Source organism: Nycticebus coucang, chromosome 3 (genome assembly GCF_027406575.1).
Source record: "Nycticebus coucang isolate mNycCou1 chromosome 3, mNycCou1.pri, whole genome shotgun sequence".
Taxonomy (NCBI): Eukaryota; Metazoa; Chordata; class Mammalia; order Primates; family Lorisidae; genus Nycticebus; species Nycticebus coucang.
In genome coordinates, this window is record NC_069782.1 from 14,469,764 (window position 1) to 14,492,257 (window position 22,494).

General features: G+C 47.7%; 1 protein-coding gene across 3 annotated transcripts in view; it reads left to right on the forward strand.

Annotated features, from left to right (window-relative positions):
* Positions 1-22,494, forward strand: part of LARGE1 (LARGE xylosyl- and glucuronyltransferase 1) — a 559,980-nt gene that overhangs the window by 505,533 nt on the left and 31,953 nt on the right. For all 3 annotated transcript variants that reach the window (XM_053583761.1, XM_053583762.1, XM_053583763.1), the window contains 2 exons: positions 13,239-13,402; positions 20,747-21,025. In XM_053583761.1, the coding sequence (XP_053439736.1) occupies positions 13,239-13,402; positions 20,747-21,025 (443 nt within the window). The remainder of the gene's footprint in view (positions 1-13,238; positions 13,403-20,746; positions 21,026-22,494) is intronic.

Here is a 22,494-nt window from a genome sequence, read left to right on the forward strand (position 1 = left end):
ACACTTTCTCTGGGTCAAAGAAGCCGGGTATTCTCACCAATTAAGAAATTCAGGATACAAAGAATTTCTGCCGGGCCATTTGGTTTGCCTTACCAAAAAAAGTAAACGCATCTAGGCTGAAATTCAACTCTTCAGCAAGGAGCTAAGATGGGAGGAGCAGGACCCCGTATCTGAGCCTGTTTGGGGACTTACTTTAGGACAAGACAGCTGGGTTTGCAAGAGACTAGCCCCCCCACCCCCACCCCAGTGGTGGAGAGTGATTGGTTGCAGCCACCCCTCCCTCCCCACTTCTCTCCCTGGAACCAGTAAGTTATTTATATAATGCATAATATACCTTCCATATGCACTGGTTATTATTAGTTGATTGAAGGCGAGATGGAGTTAGAATTCTATGCGTTAGCATTTCTTTCCCTTTTCCCTCAGTAACCCAGCCCGTCTAGAATATCCAAGAAACTGTGGGACTCCACAAAACACAGCTGGGTAATCACAGATAGTCTCCGCACCCTTATCTGCTCAAAAATCCTTCAGTATCCCTAATAGGCTTGCATCTGGCTTCTGCTGAAATTCTCCCAAGGGCAAGTTGCTCACTACCTCCCAGGCAGCTTACTCCACCCTTGGAAGGCTCCAGATGCTGAACTGTGCTACCGTGTGCTGGGCTGAAATCCTCCCCTCTGTGAGAAACCCCATTCATCTGAGTCCTGTCCTCTGGAATAGCCACTAAAACAGGCACAGACCGCCACCCATCCCTGACAGCTGGGCAGATGGTATAGAATTTTCCCATACAGTTTGCTGTTCAGGAAGACGCCGCTCTCCCAAGAGAGTTTGCAGAGTGATGCTTTATCTTCAAGAAGGCCTTGTTTGCTGTACCTAAAGGGATTTCCAGATAAACTAAGCTCAGTTCTTCAAGGGCAAAACCATTAAAACAGATAAGTTTTAACCAATTTGGGTGGGAAACTTGCTGATTTCCATGCCCTGCCTTTAGGAGCCAAATGCTCAACTGAGTTTACTGTTAAACTCAGGTTATAATTTTTGATGACTAAGATTGTACTAGTAGGCTGGAGGGGACAAGAGTTGGCCTGAGGAGGGAAGATGCTGTTTATCCCAGCAGGAAATAGCCTCAGATGATTCGCTACTTATCTCATGGTTTCTTTGCTGACAGCTGTCACTTTCGGTTTATCAGCTTCAGAATAACCTTTCTGGGTTCACCGCCTTGTTCCTCCTTCTCAAGGCAGCCAAAAAGCAAAATGAAACACAAAAATCCCCAAAAGTATTTAATTCAGGAAGACCAGTGGTAAAAGAACAATCTGTTGATGTGTTAAAGATAAATTATAAAACTTCTCCAAGAAAGACGGATGGAAAAGACTGCACACCAATGCCTTTTTAAATTGATACGGACTTGTATGTCAACAGTCAGTGTCTGCAGACTTAGAGCTCCCTTACCCCGTGCCCACAGCAGATGTCACTAATCAATGAGCACCCTCTGTTCACCTAGGCCCAACCCCAGCATCCTCCCCAGGACAGCACTCCAGACAATTGGTATCAATTTCCTAGCGATCGGCAGGGAGCCAGAGGCAGCTGGGCATCCCTGTGCCGGGTCTTGGTCACTTGGGTCTCTCCCACATGAGCACAGCTTTCTTTTAGCCTTTGGAAATCGGAGATTTTCTACAGGGAAAGAAAAAGGGAAATACAACTTTAATCACCACCACAAAGGAAGGGAGGCATTATGAGTCATATTTCACAGATACGGAAACCCAAGTTCCGAAGAGATGAGTTACTCGCTTCTTCCAAGGGCAGAGGTCAGGAACGCAAACCCGGCGTAGCAAACTATTGAGGCAACCAGACCAGGGCGTGCTTCCCAAGTGGATGTGGCCACATTTGCAGAAGTAAGGCCATAACAATTATAAGTTACCCAGTGATTCTCCTAGTTGTTTGCCTTAACATAATGTTTGTATTGTTTTACTAACCCTTCAAGGTAATTATTATCATCTCCATTTTAGAGAGGAGGCGGTAGAGACTCAGAGAGTTAAAGTCACAGCACACTTTGATGGCAGAACTGGGACTGGCGTCTAACCTTGATTCATAGCTCAGTGGTCTTTCTACACCTGTTTCAATCACTCCCCTACCAACCCTACCCTGGCCTCCCCTGTCTCCCAGGGCACCTTTTAAAATTTTTATTCCATAGCACTTGTCACCCATTTATTCATTCCTATATTTTGTTGATTACGCCTCCTCCCCCTAGAATGTAAGTTCTGTGACTGCAGGGATTTGTATATTTTATTCATCAATATATCTTGATGCCTATTAAAGACTGTCTAGCACCTGGTACATGCTCAATAAATTTTGTTGAACAAATAAACTACATAATAAGTCCTTTACTTGAAGCATCTGTGGTGTGTTGCTAGAAAGATTCCTGTACTTGGAATCAGATCATTTGGCCCTAGATCTATTATTTTGGGCATAATTTTATCCTTCTATGAGCCTCAGTCTTCTCATCTGTAAAATGGTCAGTAAGTGGACTATTTTAGGAGAGAACAAGGGGCGAAGGTATTCAGAGTGCTGTATAACTTTGGCAGTTATTGTTATGAGTCTTGTCTGAAAAACTTGTCTTGGAGACCCTGCCTTCCAGCCACTCTAAGATCGTTGCCTCGCCCCTGAAGTGAAGAGGGTGACCCTGCACACACCCCTCATACTACAAAGGTGATGGGCCCCCGATGGCAAGCGCACGACGAGGGAAAGGCAGCAGCATCACCGTGGCTCAGTTAGAAGTTGGAAATAAGACACATATAAACAGATCCTCTAAACACTTTATGCCCTCACCCTGCACGGCAGTGCTGAGGAACAGATGGCTCCGTGGAAACAGCTGTATCTCTGAAAAACCCCAGAGAAAACTCAGAATGCATTGCTGCTCTCACGTTGGCAAGCTGTGTGGCACCAACACTTTCATCTTGTTCAGGTGGCACAACCCGGGATGGATGGCACCCAGGGCCAAGGCCAGCCTCCTAGGGGAGGAAAGGAGGGGAAGCCATGGGGCCGGAGGCTTAGTGGGAGAAGTCTGGGCCTGGGGTTTGCCCTTGTGTCCTGGCTGCTTTGATCTGGTCTGGCTCCTCTTTGCTGGGAGCCCTGCTCTGTCCCTGTAGGCTTTGGCCACCCTCTCTCCACACTTGCCACGTGATCTATCTACCCTCCTGTGGCTTTAGAGCCACCTCCACCTTCTCTCTTGTGCCAAATTTTCCATGTGCAGCTGGTGAGAAGGGAAACTCACGTGAAATCGTGGGGCCACCAGCTGTGGGATTTCAGGCCATTGACTTAAACTCCCCGTTCCTCAGTTTTCGTGTTTGTTAAATGGGAATAGGAACTATTCCTCCCTGATAGGCTCAAGAAGACCAAATAAGGTAAGACATGGCAGGAGCTTAGAACACCATGGCATGTGTCCCCCCACCCCCCTCCAAATTGAGGTTGGTTTGTATTACAGTGACAGGTGACACTGTGATTACTGGCTGGCTTTTTGGCCTCTCCTTCTAGAGACCACAGCAACAATTTAAGTGCAGAAACTGAGGCTCATTCCCCCTTCTTAGCACAGGACTTGGTGTAAAATAAGAGCCCATCAAGTGTCTGCCATGAGTGAATCGATATCGGTACCCAGGAGGGAGGAGACCAGGCCTTTTTCATCTCCTCCAAGTCCGGGTGAGGGCCGGTAGATGCTCTCTGAGCCTTCACTGAACAGACCTGAGTGCCGCCCCTCCCACAGTTTGGTTTCCTTAGCAGAAAATGCTTTGGTTCCTGGCCCTTGTTGATTAATACACACAGCAGGTAACCAGGGAGCCAGGGTGCTTCCTCTACCTGTGTGGTTTAATAAAACTTAACTGCTTCATGGAAACCACAGGGAAGAAAACGGGTTTCAGGAGATGGGCGTTATTGCCCCAGCTTCTCTGAGCAAATCCCCAGCGCCTTAATTTCCTCATCAGTCAGCAGAAGGCCATGAGGGCAGCCCTGTCTGTTTCACACAGGCATGGGGAGGAAGAAAAGAAAGAGTGGATTCTAAGAGAAAGTTAAGTTGAAAAGTATGAAGCAGCATGTCTAAGTGTTAATTTGCCCACCGGGGTTTCCACGCATTACCCCAAGACATCAGAAGGAGAGGTGTCACCAGAAGAAAGAGACGGTGTCCTCTGAGCTTCCTTACGTGTTCCATTGTACCGTATCTTAAGCAGTTACTGGCTTGTTATTTAAGGGAGCACAGACAGCCAAACATGCTGGGAGTTCATTAACTCACAGAAAGCCCAGGTGGCTGAGTTACTTACTAGACAAAGAGGGTCCAGCTACCTGTCACTGTCCAACCAATATGGAGAGAAGAGGATTAGATCCAAACAAGCTTTATTATAATTCCGTATTTTTTAAGGAGTTTTGTTTGGTTTTGAGGGGTTTGAGGGGCAGAGCCTCACTCTGTCACCCTGGGTAGAGTGCCTTGGTGTCATTGCTCACAGCAACCTCAAACTCTTGGGTTCAAGTGATCCTCCTGCCTCAGCCTTCTGAGTAGCTGGGACTACAAATGCCTATCACAATGCCTGGCTAGTTTTTTCTATTGGTAGCAGAGACGGTGGCTCCCTCTTGCTCAGGCTGGTGTCAAACTCTTAAGCGCACGCAATCTACCCATTTCAGCCTCCCAGAGTGCTAGGATTACAGGCGCGAGCCACCATACCCAGCCCCAAACAAGCGTTCTTATGGGAAGACCAGCAATTCTGGAGAACAGTGAGAGTAGCCTCCCAATTCTGTTCTTAGTTACAATTCTAATAACTTTTGTAATGAAATACAAGGAAACAAAGCCTGAAAATGTTAACTTTATCTGACAGGAAATAACATCAAAGTAATCTTCATTCTAACAAGGCAAAATGTTGAAACAACAGAAAAGTAATTTTCACTTTAACAAAATACCCAAGAGAATCATCAAAGAAAACATCATATCATCAAGGTAACCTTGACTCTACCAGTATCATGACACCTGCTATCTACGTGTGACGACCTACTCAGAGCCTCATGGAGAAACCGTAACTAATCCCGAGGGGAGGGCGTCTGGGGGAGAATGTGAACTGGGCAGACTAGCTCAGCTGTCCTGCTTCAGCTTAGCATCTCACACTCCATCTTGTAGGCTGCTTTTCTGGCTTCAGGTGTTGATTGGCAGGTGGCTTTTCTCCAGGGTCAGGAACCCTGGCCCTGCCTTTCGAGTCCTGGCTTCCACTGGCTTCTCTTGCTCTGGCCATCAGCCCAGAAAAGGAAGAGAACGAGGCTGGTGCCTGAATAAGAAGTGAGACTTCCAAGTAGTGCCTGTGCTAGCCTGAGCCTGTCCAGATCCCCCTGCCCACAGAGTGACCCTTAACTGCAAGGAGGTCAGACACGCAGTCAAGTTCTGTGCCTGGGAAGAGAGGAGAATGTGGGTATTGGTGAGCATTCCTGGGGTGGGGGTAGGGGGCGGAATGTGAATTGGTTGTTTCTGCCATTAGGGTAATAATGCATTGAGTCTCTACAGTCGCAGAATCAACCTGCCTCAGAAGTCGAATGGAGCCCCAGCGGCTGGTTACTAGGCACTGCGGAGACTTGGTGATAGACAAGAACTCAGGAAAGAAATGCACCTGGGTTCTCATCTCAGGAACCCTCAGCACTGTCTTCATCTGCAGGAGGTCCCTAACCAGAGTCAGTGTATTAGAAAGTGCCTGCCAAGCCCTCACACTGTCACCTAGCTCAATCAATGTGTGATCCTTGAGTTATTTCGTGAAGCCCTGACTTATTCTTCAGATTCAGAGGCATGACTTGCTCAAGGTCATGTTGAAAATGAGCATCAGAGAGAGGAGGTCTCAGTTTCCAGTTATCCCCCCAATCTCACACTGTAGTTTTACCCACTGTGAACAGGAGTCCTTTACACCACAGCCTGGGATACACGTCCACCCCTCTGAATCCTCAGGTGTGACCGGTCATTGCTTCCAATAACGCAGAGGTCAATCTAGGCCACTGTCCTTAAGGATGGGAAAAAAATAAATGCAAAGTGTTTAAAGGGCCATTTACCTCTGAGTCCAAGTCTCCCTGGGCCTCAGCTGGCTGCCCAAAGAAGCAATTTAGCAAATGCATTTTAATCTCAGGAGAAATATGTCTTTTGTTTCTGTGACTTAGGAGCCCTCTGCTCCCGTGGCAGTGTTGGCCAGAGAGCAGGGTGCAGTAGTGCTCGGACCCTGCTCCTGAAAGTGCTCCCCTCAGCTCAGTGTCTCCCCAGAGAAATCACCCAGACCTGGGGTGAAAAGGGGGCAGATTTTAAGCTGCTGAAATCTCCCCTGGAGATAATATCACAAACAGTCAGCAATAAGCAAGCCTACGTTAGAATTTGCAAAGGTACATAATGTAATCACAATCACACAGCTTTTGTGCAACGCTTTACAGTTTACAAAGCACTTCCACATACATTAGCTCATTTGAGAAAATTGCAGGGAATTAGTTAACTACAGAAAAGTACAGAGAAGCCAATAAAATTCATCTGTGAATCCACCACTCAGAGAAAATCTGTTAACGTTGTAATGTGTTCCCTCCGATCTGTTTCCTGGTGCTTTTTTTTTTTGTCTTTTTGCTGCGTTGGGACCAACCCCTCATATACATGGTTCTGGCCTGCAGTGTTCGTGGAACACTCTGCCTTCTGCCATCACATTAGATCCTCACATCGATCACCTAGGAAGCGGAAACTGTGCCGTGAAGCGTACCTAGTTGAGATACTAATTCCTCCTCATCCCAGACGCTACTGTCTGGCTGAAGCGTATTACCGAAAACCTGAGCCTCAGTTTTTAACTTTATAGAATGAAACTGTGTGCTGAAGGGTGAAGGTCATGAAGCAATGCACCTGAAAACACCTGGCTCCGCACTGCTCCCTAGTCGGTGCCCAGGTCATACTATGCAAAGCTAAATTCAGGTGCAAACCACCATGTTGATGAGAACTGTAACGTGAAAGTTCAAGCATGGCCTCTGGTTGGTTCAGAGCCCCGGGGACTGTCAGTTGTGTCGGGAGTGTACCTGATGTGTTCTCTATAACACCCAGTGGGTGATAAACAGTATTCTCTAGACCACACAGGACAGCTTAGGATGTGGATGCCACTTAATCCCACTGTAGGTGCCCTGAAGTTCAGAGCTGGCGGCTGCTTATTCCTCGGGACTGCTGGGCAACCCTCCCTATTGGGGCAGCCCACGTTCAGCAGACACGGCTCCCTCTGCTAACAGGCAGTAGCTGAGGACAGAGACTTGTTGAGCACACAAGATGCTCTAGAATTCAGGGGTCCTCAAACTTTTTAAACAGGGGCCAGTTCACTGTCAGGCCGCTGGAGGGCCAGATTATAGTTTAAAAAAAAACTAAGAACAAATGCCTATGCACACTGCACATATCTTATTTTGAAGTTAAAAAACAAAATGGGAACAAATACAATCACACCGCCGCATGTAGCCGGTGGGCCGTAGTTTGAGGACCCCTGCATAGTCTCGGTTGAGAGAGCTCGGAGATTCATGGCTACGGCACCTACTGTATGTACCAGTGCTCTGTAGAAAATGGCTCCCGGAGCCGTTTACCTTGGAAGGTCTTCCCCTCCACTCAAGGGCAGGAGGCCCCTGCGTGTGCACATAAAGCTGAAGAGAAACCACCATACACACATGTACTTGTTATCTTCATGGCGAGGATCAACTACTTGTTTGAAGGCTCATCTCAAAAAAGACCCATTTCTCCACATACACGTGCTGACCCATGTTCACATGCACACACCCACATGTGTACACAGCTGCACATGCACATAGCTACACACACAATCACACATGTCCACACATGTTCACATGCACGTGTACACAGCTGTGCCCGCACACAGCCACGTATGCACATAGCTATGCACAGCCACACACGTTCACACATGTGTACACAGCTGTACATGCACACAGCCACACGTTCACACACGTGTACACAGCTGTACACGCACACAGCCACACACATTCACACACGTGTACACAATTGCACACACACAGCCACACACATTCCCGCTCTCCTCTTCGTTCAACTGGAAGTCCTGTATTCCTGTCAACACATGATAAAGAAACAAACAAACAAAAAAATCCGACCCTTCTCTTTCAAAGAATTGTGCAGATGTTTCCTCTCCGGTGGGGAATGATTGCGTGTGGTCTTTTGCAGTGTGGGTGGGGAGGTGGGAGGACAGCAGCTGGTGTTGTTTCCTTCTGGGAGGCAGCATTACAGTTTCCAGGCACATGTGAGTTCCTCAAGAGGAAGATTGCGGGGCTGCTCTGATACCCATGGATCGGAAGGGCTTCCCTGGTTGGTCCAGCCCCTGCCTCCCTGCCCACCAGGCCCCGAGCCTCCTTTAGGTGAGGTTTGAGGACAGAACATGTCCTCCCGGGTGTCTTCAGGGCCCCAGGTGTCTCCCTCTCCTAACTTAGCAATGATAATAAGTGGTCTTTTTACTCCAAACACTGTTCTTGTCACAGGCAGCCTCTCTTGGAAGTATCCTACAGTCCCCCAGGGGAGTTTAATGTTGCCATCCCGGTTTTACAGTTAAGGACACTGAAGCTCGGGAAGGTTAAATAACTCATCCACTCCCCTGAGATCTGCCAGGCAGGAGTGGGGTAGATCCAGTCCCTCTGGCCGCTGTGCTGCATCTGAGTCTCCACGTGAAGCCAAGCCAACATCTTTCCTGGAGAGACAGTGTGCTGGTGAAGGGGCACTGACCCTGGTTGACCTCCTGCAGGATCTCTAGATTTTGAAACTGCCTTCTCAATGGTCAGATGAGGCTACAAATGCCTCCTGGGATGGCTGTGGGGATATGGGGCGGGTGGAGGGGAGCTTTCAGGAGAAAGGGAAATCATGTGGACCAAGCACCCTGCCTAGAGCCCGGCATGTGCTTCTTTGCTCAGCCATCACAGACCCTTGAACTGCAAATATTAGAGCAAATAATGACCTTAAAATGGGCTTATTGATCATCTTCCGTGCGTATAATTAGAGGACACGAGCCCAGTAGTTCGAGGCTGCAGTGAGCTGTGATTGGGCCACTGTACGACAGCCTGGGCAACAGAGTGAGATTTTGTCTCTGGTTTAAAAAAAAAAAAAAAAGAGGCTCAGTGCCCTTAGCTCAGTGGTTAGGGCACTGGCTACATACACCGGGGCTAGCAGGTTCAAACCTGGTCTGGGCCTGCTAAACAACAATGATAACTACAGCAAAAAAATAGCCAGACATTGTGGTGAACGCCTGAAGTTTCAGCTACTTGGGAGGCCGAGGCAAGAGACTCGCTTAAGCCCAAGAGTTTGAGGTTGCTGTGACCTGTGATGCCATGGCATCCTACTGAGGGCAACATAGTGAGACTCTGTCTCATTAAAAAAAAAGAAAGGAAAAAAGACACAAAAGGAAAATTTGAAGGACAGGCTTTAACTTCACAGTGATTACAAGCAGCTACTTTCCACATACGCAGTCCAGAAACACTGAGCACTGCCAGACACCAGGCACTGTGCTGGGGACAGCGGCCAAGGGTCACAGCCTCTCCAGGGAAGTTGCCCTTAATTTCAGCTCAAGTCGACAAGTGTTTCAAGAGAGTCGTGAATCAAGTGCTCTCAGACCACAGAGAAGACATGGACCATTCTACCAGAGAAGGCACCATTGAGGCTGAATCTTTTTTTGTTTTTGTTTTTTTTTCCAGTGTTGTTTTTATTTCAAATTAATATGAGGGTACAGATTTTTAGTTTACATTGTTTTCAATTATAAGATAAGGTTCAAGTTGTAGGTGAGCCCTTCACCCAGGGGGCGTGCTGAACACCCTCACATTGTGCACATTAGGTGAGATCCCACCAAACACCCTCCCGCCTCCTCCCTCCGCTTTCCCTCTTTTCCCCTCCCTCTTGCTAGACTAGAAGTATATTTCATCATTCCTGTGGGCATGTAATTGTATATACATTAATTTCATATTAGTAGTGAGTACATTGGATAGTTTTTTTCCATTCTTGAGATACTTTATTAAGAAGAATGTGTTTCAACTCCATCTAGAGAAACATAAAAAGTGTAAAGTCTCCATTTTTTCTTATGCCTGAATAGGACTCCGTGGTATACGTATGCTACAGTTTGTTCATCCATTCATGGTTTGATGGGCACTTGGGTTGTTGCCATGACTTGGCAATTGTGAATTGAGCCGCAGTAAATATTCGGGTACAAATGTCTTTGTGGTCAAATGATTTTTGTTCTTCTGGGTGGATACCTCGTAATGGAATTGCAGGATCAAATGGAAGGTTGACTTAGGCTGAATCTTAAAAGGTAAATAGAAGGGTTTTAAGGTGCAGAAGAGACAGGCAAAGGGAGGGAGGGCATTACAGAGAGCAATGAATGTAACGGTGTAAGAGAAAGATGGGTTTGGGGTGCAGAGAGAAGGCTATTGCTAAAGAGTCCAGAGTACATGGGGGTGGCAGTCAGAAGTCCATGACTATTACAGGAAACTTGAGTTTAATCCTGCAGGTTGGAAGGGGTCCATGGACTCAGAGGGTCCTGGATGGAATGAGAATTCCAGCTTCCTGGTCTTCCATTCATTAAGTGGTTGGCAAAGTGGGAATCTTCAAATAGGACAACAGTTTGACTTGGAAAGCTGCAGAAAATCCTAAAGATAGCCAAGAATGTCTTGTAAATCACTACATCTCAACTGACTCCCCAGGCAGCATTTGGAAATATAGGGGTGCATTTGGAAAGGCCTGGGGCTGTCTGAGAATGCTATGAGCATTTAGTGGGCAAAGGTTGGGATGCTGTTCTTCAATGTATGGGGCAGGTGCCTCTAGTGACAGAGTACCCCCCACAAAATACCAGCAGCAACTCTTTTGGTATCTATTGCTCCAAGCCCATGGGACCTGGGTGGCCTGCAAGAAGAAGTGGTTATTGAGGCAGTTCTACTGACCTTGGCTGGGCTTGCTCCAATGACCTGGGTGATGGAGGGAGACTCTGTTCTGCCCCAGGGGTCTCTCCTCCAGCCGCCCAGTCTGGACATTTTCTTATGGAAGTGGTAGAGGTCCAAGATGCACACTCTCTGGAGGCCTCAGGACTGGGGCAACACTGCTTCCTCTGCCTTCTATTAGCAAACGCACATCACAAGTCCCGCCCTCGTTCAAGGGATAGAAAAATAAACTCTGCCTTTTAAGTAAACACCACTGCAAGTAGGGGTATTGGGTGTGGATCAGAGCAATTAATGCAGTTGTCCTCCATAGCACACATCTCAAGAAATAATGGCATTGTGACGTCTATCAAGACAGTGGTCTTAACAGATAACAAGGCTGTACAATAGCAAGCTAATACACTTTCTTGTTGATTCCTACTCTGTTGGTTTGGAGATTTTAAAATATATACCTTCTTCTTGGAAAAATGTTCTTTGATGTTCCGCTACATTGGTAACTCCAATCATGGTAAACTTTAATTTATATTCAACTATATTGTAAGGAATGACAGACACGGGGAATACAACAGGAAAAATACTGGAACTAGCTGTGCAACCTGTGGCAAATTATTTTTTTAAAGTTGCTTTTTTTGAAATACAAACTGCCTACAATAAGTCCTCCCATTCCAAGTTTACAGGTGGTCAGATTTGCTCAAGTGTGCACCCCCATGTAACCGTCACCCCAGTCGCGATGGAGAGCATTCCCATCACCCCCAGGCCACTCACCACCTCCCACCCATATCCCCCTGGTCCAGTTTCTATCACTCTACATCAGCTTTTTGCCAAATTGTTTTACTTTTTAATTTCAGTTGTCATGATCCGCCTGGTAGGGCTGTTGTGGGATTTGCAAGAGGCAGTGTGGGTTGGGCAGCTGCGCATGTGGAGGAATGTCTGAAACTCTTAACTCCTTAGCTCCCTGCTAGCAAGTTAGCCTCCTGTTCACTAGTTGGGGGAAGAAGAAGAGGTGTAGAGCTAGTTAAAGGGCTCCCACAAGCAGATTAACAAAGTAAGACAGAGTTAGAAAAAACAGAGAAGAAAAAAAGACATGTGGGCAGAGACTCTAATTTAGGTGGAAAGAAGGGAGAAGTGTTTTTGAAATGACGTGTTTGTAAGGCCAGGCATGGTCGCTCACACCTGTAATCCTAGCACCATGAGAGGCCGAGGTGAGTGGATTGCTTGAGCCCAGGAGTTCCAAACCAGCCTGAGCAAGAGTGAGATCTCATCTCTAAAAATAGCAGGGCATCGTGGTGGGCGCCTGTAGTCCCAGCTACTCAGGAGGTCAGACAAGAGGATCTTTTAACCCTAAGAGTTTGAGGTTGCTGTGAGCTACAATGCCGCAGCACACTCTACCCATGTGACAGAGTGAGACTCTGTCTCAAAGAAAAAGACAAGAAATGTGTTTGTTTTGTTTTCTTTCCTGTAGCTGGCACAAAGTTGAAATTGGTAGCTCCAGGGAGAGAAACGCATCAGGTCATACCAAGGTCCTTTTCCATGTCGGCTCTTCTCTTCTTTAGACACTTCCCCATGTTATTTGAAATTGTTGTGCCAAGTCATCTAGGAAAACGTTTCTTGTTTGCTTCTAGGGTTTATGGTCGGCTAGACATTTGTCACTGAGCACCACCATTGTTCTTAGCTAAGGGGGGCTCATTTCTCAGATGGCAAAGCCATCAGCTTTTCATCACCACCTTTTTGAAATTAGATTCAGTTGCAGGAGGAAATAAATGTGGTTATCCTGTGTCTAACCCAGTACACTTCAACCTTTTTTGTCTCACAGCACACTTGAACCCATAGTTAAACTTCTTTAGCACACTTAAATTATGAAAAAAATGAGTAAAAAAATAAATAGACTTAATGTGCTTTGAACGTCTTTTGGAAATAAGTTAATTAATGATGTTTAAAAACTTTTACGGCCCTGTAGTCCCAGCTGCTCGGGAGGCTGAGGCAAGAGAATCGCGTAAGCCCAAGAGTTAGAGGTTGCTGTGAGCCATGTAACGCCATGGCACTCTACCTGAGGGCGGTACAGTGAGACTCTGTCTCTACAAAAAAAAAAAAAAAAAAAAAAAACTTTTACGGCACACCTAAGATCCTCTCATGGCACACCACAGTGTGCCGCAGGATACCCGTTGAAGATCACTGGTATGACCCATCCGCAGCGTCCCCAGGGGTCATCAACTAGGGAGGGTAGGAGCCAGCCGGTAGGCTTGTGGGCCCCTTGGGCCTCTGCTTCTTATTCCCACGTCCCCTGTCCTGCCTCGCAGCTCCAGAAGCAGCTCTCCGAGCTGGACGAGGACGATCTCTGCTATGAATTCCGGCGAGAGCGCTTCACGGTGCACCGCACCCACCTGTACTTCCTGCACTATGAGTACGAGCCGGCGGCAGACAACACAGATGTCACCCTGGTGGCCCAGCTCTCCATGGACAGGTACGGCAGATGGCCCCACCCACCCCCACCTTCCACTTCCCCCTGACTGCTGCTGTCTGCAGGGAGGACAGAGGATGGACAGGGAAGGCTGGCTCCCACGCTCAGAATACTGAGGTCTAACACAAGGCTGGGCTTGTATCTCATCACCCACCCCCCACCCTAGCACCAAAAACCAAGGGCTGTCATCTCACTGCTGTTGTTTGAGGATGGAGGGAAGGACTGAGTCTTCAGAGGGGAGGAAAAGGAGGAGTGTGCAGGTGGGAACCCCAGTTTGCCTCTGGAAAGGACCTGCCGTCTCTTCCCCTGGTACATTTGCTGATGCTGCAGCCTCTCATCTAGCACTTCTGGGCTGGACTGACACAAACCCCGCCCTGATGTCACCTACAGTCTAATGCGCTGATTGTCAACCTTGGCTGGGGACAGATTAAATCACTTGGAAGAGGGCTTATATAACACATTCGTGTTTCAAATGAAGATAAAATCAAATTCTCCATGTTAAGGCTGGAAGGCAGTCTGGGTGGGTCTGCAGTCCCTCAGGCCTCCCCCATCTGGTACCTGGAGCTCAAGGGCTGTCATCTGACAGGCACCTGGGTTCTACATAAATATTGTCCACGTAGAACCCAGCTGCCTGTCTGTACTGAGCACCACTGGTTCTCCTCTGACTCATTCATGCTTCCTAGTCATGTTTTCAGGATCAAGGTTGGGAGCCAGTGGCTGCCAATGAGAATAAAAGCTGAATCTTTCTAATCAGAATAAAAAGTGGCTTAACAGTGAATGAAACCTGGCCACTGGAGTTCTTTGCAATCCAGCTACTTTTTGATTTTGACTTGCAGGCAAGTCACTTGACCTATTCTAAGCTTCAGTTTCTTATCTATAACCAGGGGTGGTAATTATATCATTATCCTAATTATCCCTGAGGTTATAAAGATCTGATGAGAGGTTGCAGCCCAGTACTTAGCCCTGATGTCCTTTCACAGGCTTCCCAAATGATACCAGCCCTGTTGACCAAAATCTTCCTATTTGTGGTGCTAGGTAAAAACGTGGTAGACCTAAGGACAGAGAGCCCCAGGCTCAAATTCCACCAGCTCCTTCAATCCCTGGCCAATGATCCTGGGCAAGTCACTGGACATCTTTGGGTTCCTGTTTTCTCCTTTGATGACATAGGGCTAAAAATACTTGCCACACAGGGTCCTGTTAGCATTAAATAAAAGATTCTCAGTAAAAGCCTTGGCACATATTTGGTGTCACGTAAATTTTGTCCAGACTTGAAAATCCTTACAAAGACATCTGCACCTGGTTGGTATCTAGGAGCAGTGAGGTGATGGAAGAGAAGAAGAAAACAGGAAGACCTGGGTTCAAAGTCCAGCGTGCCACTTCCCGCCTGTGTGAGTTCAAGCAAGGGTAGCTCAGCCTGCGTGAACCTTGCTTGCCTTTCCTAGGAGGCGACAATAATGCTGTCTGTCCAGGTCTCAGACTATTGTCTTTCTATAAAATAAGAAGCTATAAAGTACCCAGTAAGGAGTAAGTGTGAACAAACATTAATTTCCTTTTCCCTAAGGATTCTTACCTCTTTACTGGCTGTGGAATTTGCTGTCTGGAATTAAAACCAAGAAGAGGAACATGTTTTCAGTTATTAACAATTCAAACCCATCCTTCTGCACACACCTGTTTAGCAACAAAATTGAGCCCCTCGTTCTGTTGCCAGAAGGAAGTGTCCTCCTGGCCTGGGCCACAGATGACCCAGCAGGACCCTTCCTCGCAGCCCTTTAAATGGAGTCCCCCACTTACATCTGCTGTGAGCACTAATCCTAGAGGCCTTTGCTTCAAAGCACGTTCAGCACAAGCATAGCAGATGCATGATACCCATGAACACATCGTAGCCGTCTGGTCAAAACCTCAGAGAGTCCAAGGAATTTCAGCCCCTACTGAGAGAGCCTTGGCAGGGCACCACAGCTGATGAGGTCCGTAGCAATGCTCCAGCCACCTCCACGGGGTCTGCACATATAATTGTAATGCAGCACACTGGTGCCTGTTGGATTGATTTTTAATTTAAGAAACATTTTGGGTGTGTTTGTAAATCCACACATCTGAAATAGGCCCTACGTGAATGCCACAACAAATCAGGGGGGCTGGCCTTCAGCCTTCCATGCCTGGCTCCCTCTGGAATTCTATTCAGGAAGAATGAATGTTGCCGGTCACCACTATAGAGCCGGAGATCTGCTTCTCCTTCGGTGGCTGGGAATCCTTCCCTCCCATCCCAGCAACAGTGGAAGAGCCAGAGGGAGCAGACCAGGAGACAGGGCAACTCCAACTTCTGATACCTGGCCAGAGAGAGCCTGGCTCTGCAGTGTCCCTCGGACAAAAATGTTGAGGTGCTAACTGCGGTTACAGTGAGTGACAGGAAGCTGATGGCGTCTGTTCTCTGCAAGTGGGGAGAGGAACAGAGTGGGCTAGCAGGGCCTCACTCTCCATGTTGATTCCAGGACCAGCTGCACAGATCACCTGGGAGCTTGTCAGAAGTGCAGATTCTCTGTCCCCACCCAGAACTCCTGAGCCAGAATCTCCAGGGTGGGGCCCAGGAATATGGGTTTCAGTAAGCCCCAAGGTGACCCTAAGCACCTTACGTTTGAAAGCACCAACTTTTCTACAGAGCAAGGGATAATTCTTTCTCTATATACCAACCATATGTTTTTTAACATACATGTCAAGCCGCATCGTTAAACCCTCAATGACTTCTCATTGCATTTGGAAGAGCATCCTCACCGCCCCCCACGGTGCTTGCCCCTCCCTGATGACTTCATCTCTGTCCTGTGCCTCACTCTCCTGTGCTCCATGAATACTGGTCCTGTTTCTTGTCATTTGAAAGTGCTAAGCTCATTTTTAGCCCAAGGGCTATTTCCTGAGAAACCTTTTCCCATAAACATTCACAAAGCTGGATCCTTCTCATTACTGGCTGAAACAAAATACCATAAGCTAAGTGGCTTATAAATAACAGAAGTTTACTTCTCACAGTTCTGGATGCTGGAAAATCTAAAATCGAGGGACCAGCATATTCAGGGAGGGCTCACTGGCTCACTCCCTGAGCCTCTTCTAATAAGGGCACTAATCTCCTTCATGAGGGCTCCACCCTCATGCTCTAATCACCTCCCAAAGACTCCATCTCCCCTTATACCACCTTGCGGGTTAGGATTTCAGCATGAATTTCACCGTTGCTGTTCCTTCCATGTTCCTCTTCCAGGGCCTCTCCAGGCCTTCCGTCCATCTGAATTGACCTCTTAATTTGATCATCTTCCATCTTCTCTCTTCCCCAGAATACAAGTCCCATAGCACAGGACCCTTGTCTGTCTAGCATACCTGGCGCATCAGAGATACTCAGTAAATATTTGGAGGATGAATTTGTGTTTGAAAGGCAGAAGTGGAGCCTAAGGAGGAAATTACAGCTGTCATCCATCGAGTGCTTGCTGCATATCTAGCTTTGTGCCAGACACTTTCTGTAATTATGTCCTTTAATACTCTCATCCAGTTGGATATCACATTAGTTATCTCTTGCTGCTTCACAAACTATCTTGAGTCCTAGCAGCTTAGTAAAACCACCATAATGAGCTCAGGACTGTGCAGATGAGCAATTTGGGCTGGGCTCATTCCTGGGTCTGCTGCCAGCTCAGTGGCTTTCCTGGGGGTTGTCTGGCCATCAGTGAGGACAGTGGGGACTCTCGGGTCATTAGTTCATTATCTAGCAAGGTGGCTTAGGCTTGTTCACATGGTTGTGATCCCAAGGTTACACAAGCAACAGGGAGCAAGCCCCCCACACACAAGCCCTTTCAGCACCTCTGCTAGTGTCATGTTTGCTGATGTCCTTTGGACACAAGCAAGTGGATGTGGCCAGCCCAGATCAGCATGGAAAGTATTGCCCAAGGGTATGAGAGAGGAAGAGGGATGATTTATAGCTACTTTGTAGTCTACCAAAGATATATATATTTTTTTGCAGTGACCAGATGAAAGTGATTTACTTTTTTTCCTAAGTATTTTTTATTTTTTTATTAAATCTTAACTGTATACATTAATGCATTTATACCAAAGATATTGTTATCCACCATATATTTATGTGGAAACTGAAGCTCAAGGATCTGTCACCAGTTTCCCAGGTAGACTGACAAGCTCATGAGTCAAATCCAGGTCTGTCTGTCCTCCAAACCCACAGCTGCAGGCTGTGATAATGTACCTTGCAGCCTGCCTTGAGGCAGTGCAGCAGAGCAGAAAGGCTGCCTTGTAGGGTGTGAGTTCCCCATCCCAGCAGAAGCTGAGCAGTCCCCTGCCTGGTTGCCCAGGCCCACAGATGCTCTAGTGCTCCTTCCAGCCTGGGTCTTTTAGGTTTCTGCCTGGACTATCTCCCTGCCTGCTCCCTTATAACTACAGAAACTGCACAAGGCTTCCTGTCTTAATGGGACTCCCCGGAATAACACCTGCCCATTTGTAGATCTGCCAAATGTATCTCTCAGGCCATTGCTGAGCTTTTGTTCCCCTTTCCCCAGCATGAAGCAATAGTGGGCTCCATGGGGAAGTGGAAACAAGCCTGGGAAAGGGAGTCAGGACTTCCAAGTTCTAGTGTGGACTCTTCTAGTGACTCATCCTGGGCCATGGAGCAAGGCCCACCCTCTCTGAAGCTTAGCACTTTCCTGGTAAAAATGATATAATCAGTCATACAGATGTGGGGGTGTACACCTGTAGCCCCAGCTACTTAGGAGGCTGAGGCAGGAGGATCGCTTGAGCCCAAGAGTTGGAGGCTGCAGTGAGTTATGATCACACCACTACATTCCAACTGAGCAAGAACCTGTCTCTCAAAAAATAATTTTTTCAATGACATAATAAGTCCAAAACCAATCTCTAAGAGTCCAAACTGACAATTCTGTGGTTTTGGAATTCATCTTCACTTCTTGAAACATTTTCCAACAGCCCAGTCCTTGCTGTGTCAGGTCTTTATCGTCCTTTGCATCCAAAGCCGCCTGGGGACAGCCCTTAGAGAACCAGAAGGGTCAAGGGCACTGAGGGTCCTTGAGGCAGATCCAAGAGGGAGGCAGGAGGGGGGGGGCAGACAGACCTGGACACCGGGGTGGGGGGAGCACTCTCTTATTCCAGGAACCACGAGGAGAAGGCATTTGGGGATGTCGTCCTCAGCCTGATGCTACTCCACATTGAATGATCTGGATGCTAGGCACTGGAGTGGAACAGACCTGGCCGAGAATCTACTTTCTCCACTTTGTAACTATATGATGGAAGGAAATCATTTCACCTCCTTGAGCATCCTTGCCTATAAAATGGTGAGGAGAAGCTCGATTTTATATAGTTACTGTGCATATTAAACATGTGGCCAGCACATCACAAGCGGCAGGAAAAGGTATACAGATTTATTGTGTGTTATCACATTTTATATATTATCCTCATTATCATAAACCTTGGCTTAGCACTGTTGTTCAGGTCCTGGCAGAAAGGTTGGTTCTAAGGGAGAAAAGGTTGGTTCTAGAGACTGGGGCTGGTGGCGTAGAAGCAGAGGTGGGCTGTGTCATCCATAACTCTTGCTCACTCGTGGAGGTTCCATGGAGCATCTGGTAGCCTGTCCCATATAGCTCAACTTAATTTTTCCATTAACAACACCTACCTTCTGAACACCTTGAGTATTCTCACTCTAAACTCTCAGCAGAGCGTGGAAGGAGGGCTGTGCCATGGAGGACTTGATCACTGCTGGTAAAACTCAGTGTCAAAAACAAGTCCCAGGAAGTGGTCCATTCTTCATGCCAAACATACCTCTCACCTCACACTTCCTCCAGCAGCTTTCATCTCTACACAGCACAAATTATCCTTGCCCTTTACTTTCCATTTCTCAAAGGATTTGTATACATGGCTCTCCCTTGAAGTGCAGTTTACTCCCGTTTTGCAGAAGATGCAAGTGAGGTGTCAGGGGAATGATTCCAAATCCCAGATCCTCAGAGCCCAGGAGAGAGCAGGGCTCTACAGCAGACTGCAGGTAGAGTTCAGTGAGATTAGGTGTCCTGCAGAGGGTAGCACCTCTTTAAAAGTTGGTGCAGGTCAGTTGACTAGCAAGCATGATAAACCGTGAGAAGCAGAGGATATTTTTGCCTGATGAATGTCTTAATCCTCCACATTGAACGAGGAGGCGAATCTGGGCAATACCGATTCTCAGAATCCTCGAGAGGAAGGAAACCCTGCGAGTCCTTGAGAGAAAGCCATTGAAACAAGATAGGTGTGTCCATTTTCTTTTGTTTAGAATCATGGAAATGCGTAGAATCGATTTCCTGGTAATTGTCCAAATAAAATGGGCCTTCCGACCAAGAGGCTGCTGACTTTATACCTCTTGCTGGGTACGGAGGAAAATTGAAATAGGCTTCTGCTGTTTCTTAGCTATAGATTTTATGTACCAGGCACTTCTAATGCCTTTGGAAAAAAAAAAAATCTTTATAGATTTCTCTTCAAACATTTTTGCAGAACCCTCTCTGCTGGAAACCCCTTTTGTTTTTTCACTGGGCTCTGTTGAGAGGTAGCTTTGCAAAGTTGGCTGGAGCCCTGGAGCAGTGAGGGCTCTGGAAAATGAAGACAGCATCACCCCAGGCATATGTTTGCTCCCAACATTCTTATGATTTTCTTCTATTGGCTTTTTAAGGCAACTAATGTTATTTTTTTCTCACAATTTCCAAGACCCTACAAGGTACCTGTGTACATACACACACCTGGTCTCTAAGTCCAAGAATCAAAGCTGACTGCACACCTGGTTCCCCCATCGACTCCTTAGGAAAATGGGAAGCGTGACAGCTAGTGCGCTTGGCATGCAGAGAAGACTCCTGTAATTGCCATTGTCATGACTCTCGTTTTTTCTCCTTGTAACTCAGTGGCCTGGTTTGTCTGAGACCTCTATGGCTGGTCACTGCATTAGGAGATCAGCAGAGCTGTTTTATAACTTGGCCAAGAGAGGAAAATCATAGGAGTTTGGTGCTGAAAGGGGATCTTCAGAACACTTAATATAATCATCCCTCCCGACCCCCCACCACACACACACACTCACACACACACACACACATTGAAATGAAGATGCTGACGCTTACAAGGGGGATGTGACTTGATGTCCTGTGTTCATTTGGAAGCAGAGAAAGACTAGAACCCACAAGTGTTTTTATGCCAGTCTTATCAGTAAAGGTACTGATTAAAGGAGGGGTTTAGATTGGGAGCTGGTTCACTGACCCAGAGGCCTTGGAGGCAGAGGCTGCAGGAGGCCGGCGGATGAGACATGGATGGCCATCCCCACGGCTCACCCTCCCTCACCATCTCTTCCAGGCTCCAGATGCTGGAAGCCATCTGCAAGCACTGGGAGGGACCCATCAGCCTGGCCCTCTACCTGTCGGACGCCGAGGCCCAGCAGTTCCTCCGCTACGCGCAGGGCTCCGAGGTGCTCATGAGCCGCCACAACGTGGGCTACCACATAGTGTACAAGGAGGGCCAGTTCTACCCCGTGAACCTGCTGCGCAACGTGGCCATGGCTCACATCAGCACACCCTACATGTTCCTGTCCGACATCGACTTCCTGCCCATGTACGGGCTGTACGAGTATCTCAGGTAGGACCGCACGCGCACTTGACCTTTCTGGGGGGGCCAGCTGGGATCCAGAACGTGGAAGGGGCCTGCCCATGTCCACCCAGCCACAGAGCTGGGCCCCGAATCCACATGAGGAAATGTTGGTGGCAGACCCTGGTCTGGAGAGCAGCTCTTTTTTGTCTCCCAGGCTGATGTTCTTTCTGTAGCATCTATGAAAACAGACTCTCCCTCTCCTCATTTTTTGATCAAAGTTCATGAAACCATTCTAGAAAGATCACTGCCTATTCTTTAAAATGAATCTAAGTACTAATGGTGCCTGACACCTCCTGAGATGCTCCCAGTGGGCCAGGCACTATCCCGTTCCCTCCCTACCATCCCGGCTATATCTTCGTGGGAAGATAGCGGGAACAGGGCCAGAAGCCAATGGCCCAAGGTTGCATACCTACTAAGGGGGAAGCTGGATCAAAACATAGCCAGTCCATCCCCACAGCCCTGGGCTTACTCGCCACCCCACAGCTGCTTCTGTGAATCTCCAGTGTCCTTTCCAACTCTTCCCCACATAGGGAGGCAGGTGTCCGGTGGCTGCAGGCAGTACTCCCCTAATGAAAGGCTCCAGTGGTGGTGTAACATGTACATTTATCACAGAACAAAAAGCTGAACTAAAGGAACTTGAGAAGTCCTGTAGCCCAGAAGTCCCATTTTTCACATGAGGAAACTAAAGTCACAAGACATAAGTGGTCTGATAACTTTTTTTTTAAGTCCTCTATTTGCTATCATTACTGGCATGAATTATCTGTACTCCAAGAGTGCTTGCCTGGTCCAGGTACCGTGAGGTGGTTTGCACATGTTATCCTGGTGATCTGCACAGCAGCCCCAGAAGGCCAGCATGGCAGCCTCGTCCCACAGCAAGGAAGAGTGAGGCTCAGAGACCCAAAATGACAGGCTCAAGTCCAGACAGCTCTCACCAGGGTGTGCCCTGCCGTCTGTCAGCCCCGAGTCTGTGGGCCACCCTGCTTCATGCTTGTCGGGCTGTGCTGGGATTTGTGAATGTCCCCAACAGGGCGAGATCTGATTTCTTTCTCTCACGCTCTCTTGCCTTCCACCCCCATCCTGTCATCTGCCTAGTTCTTTCTGTCTGTTGGTATATTTCTCTGTCTTGCTCTTTGTCTCCCTTTCTTCCTCTCTTTCTCTTTTTAAAAGAGCTTCCCAGAGCCTTAAGCCTGTTGTGCGGAACCAAAGCATAGTATGAGCAGCCTGAGCTCTCCATTGCACTTTTGAGTTGAGTTTCCTTCCAGGGGCGTCTTGGACTTTCACAGCATTAATCCCTGCCCCATGGCGGGAGGAACCCCTTCCAGCCTCTCTCTGTTAGGAATAGTAGGGTGAGTGACCTCCAGATAGCATGAACCTGAGTCATGGATATGGGGGGGATAGGTCGGAGGGAAAGTCATGGATATGTGGATGGGGAAAGTGGGGGCCGTGCTGGGATTCCC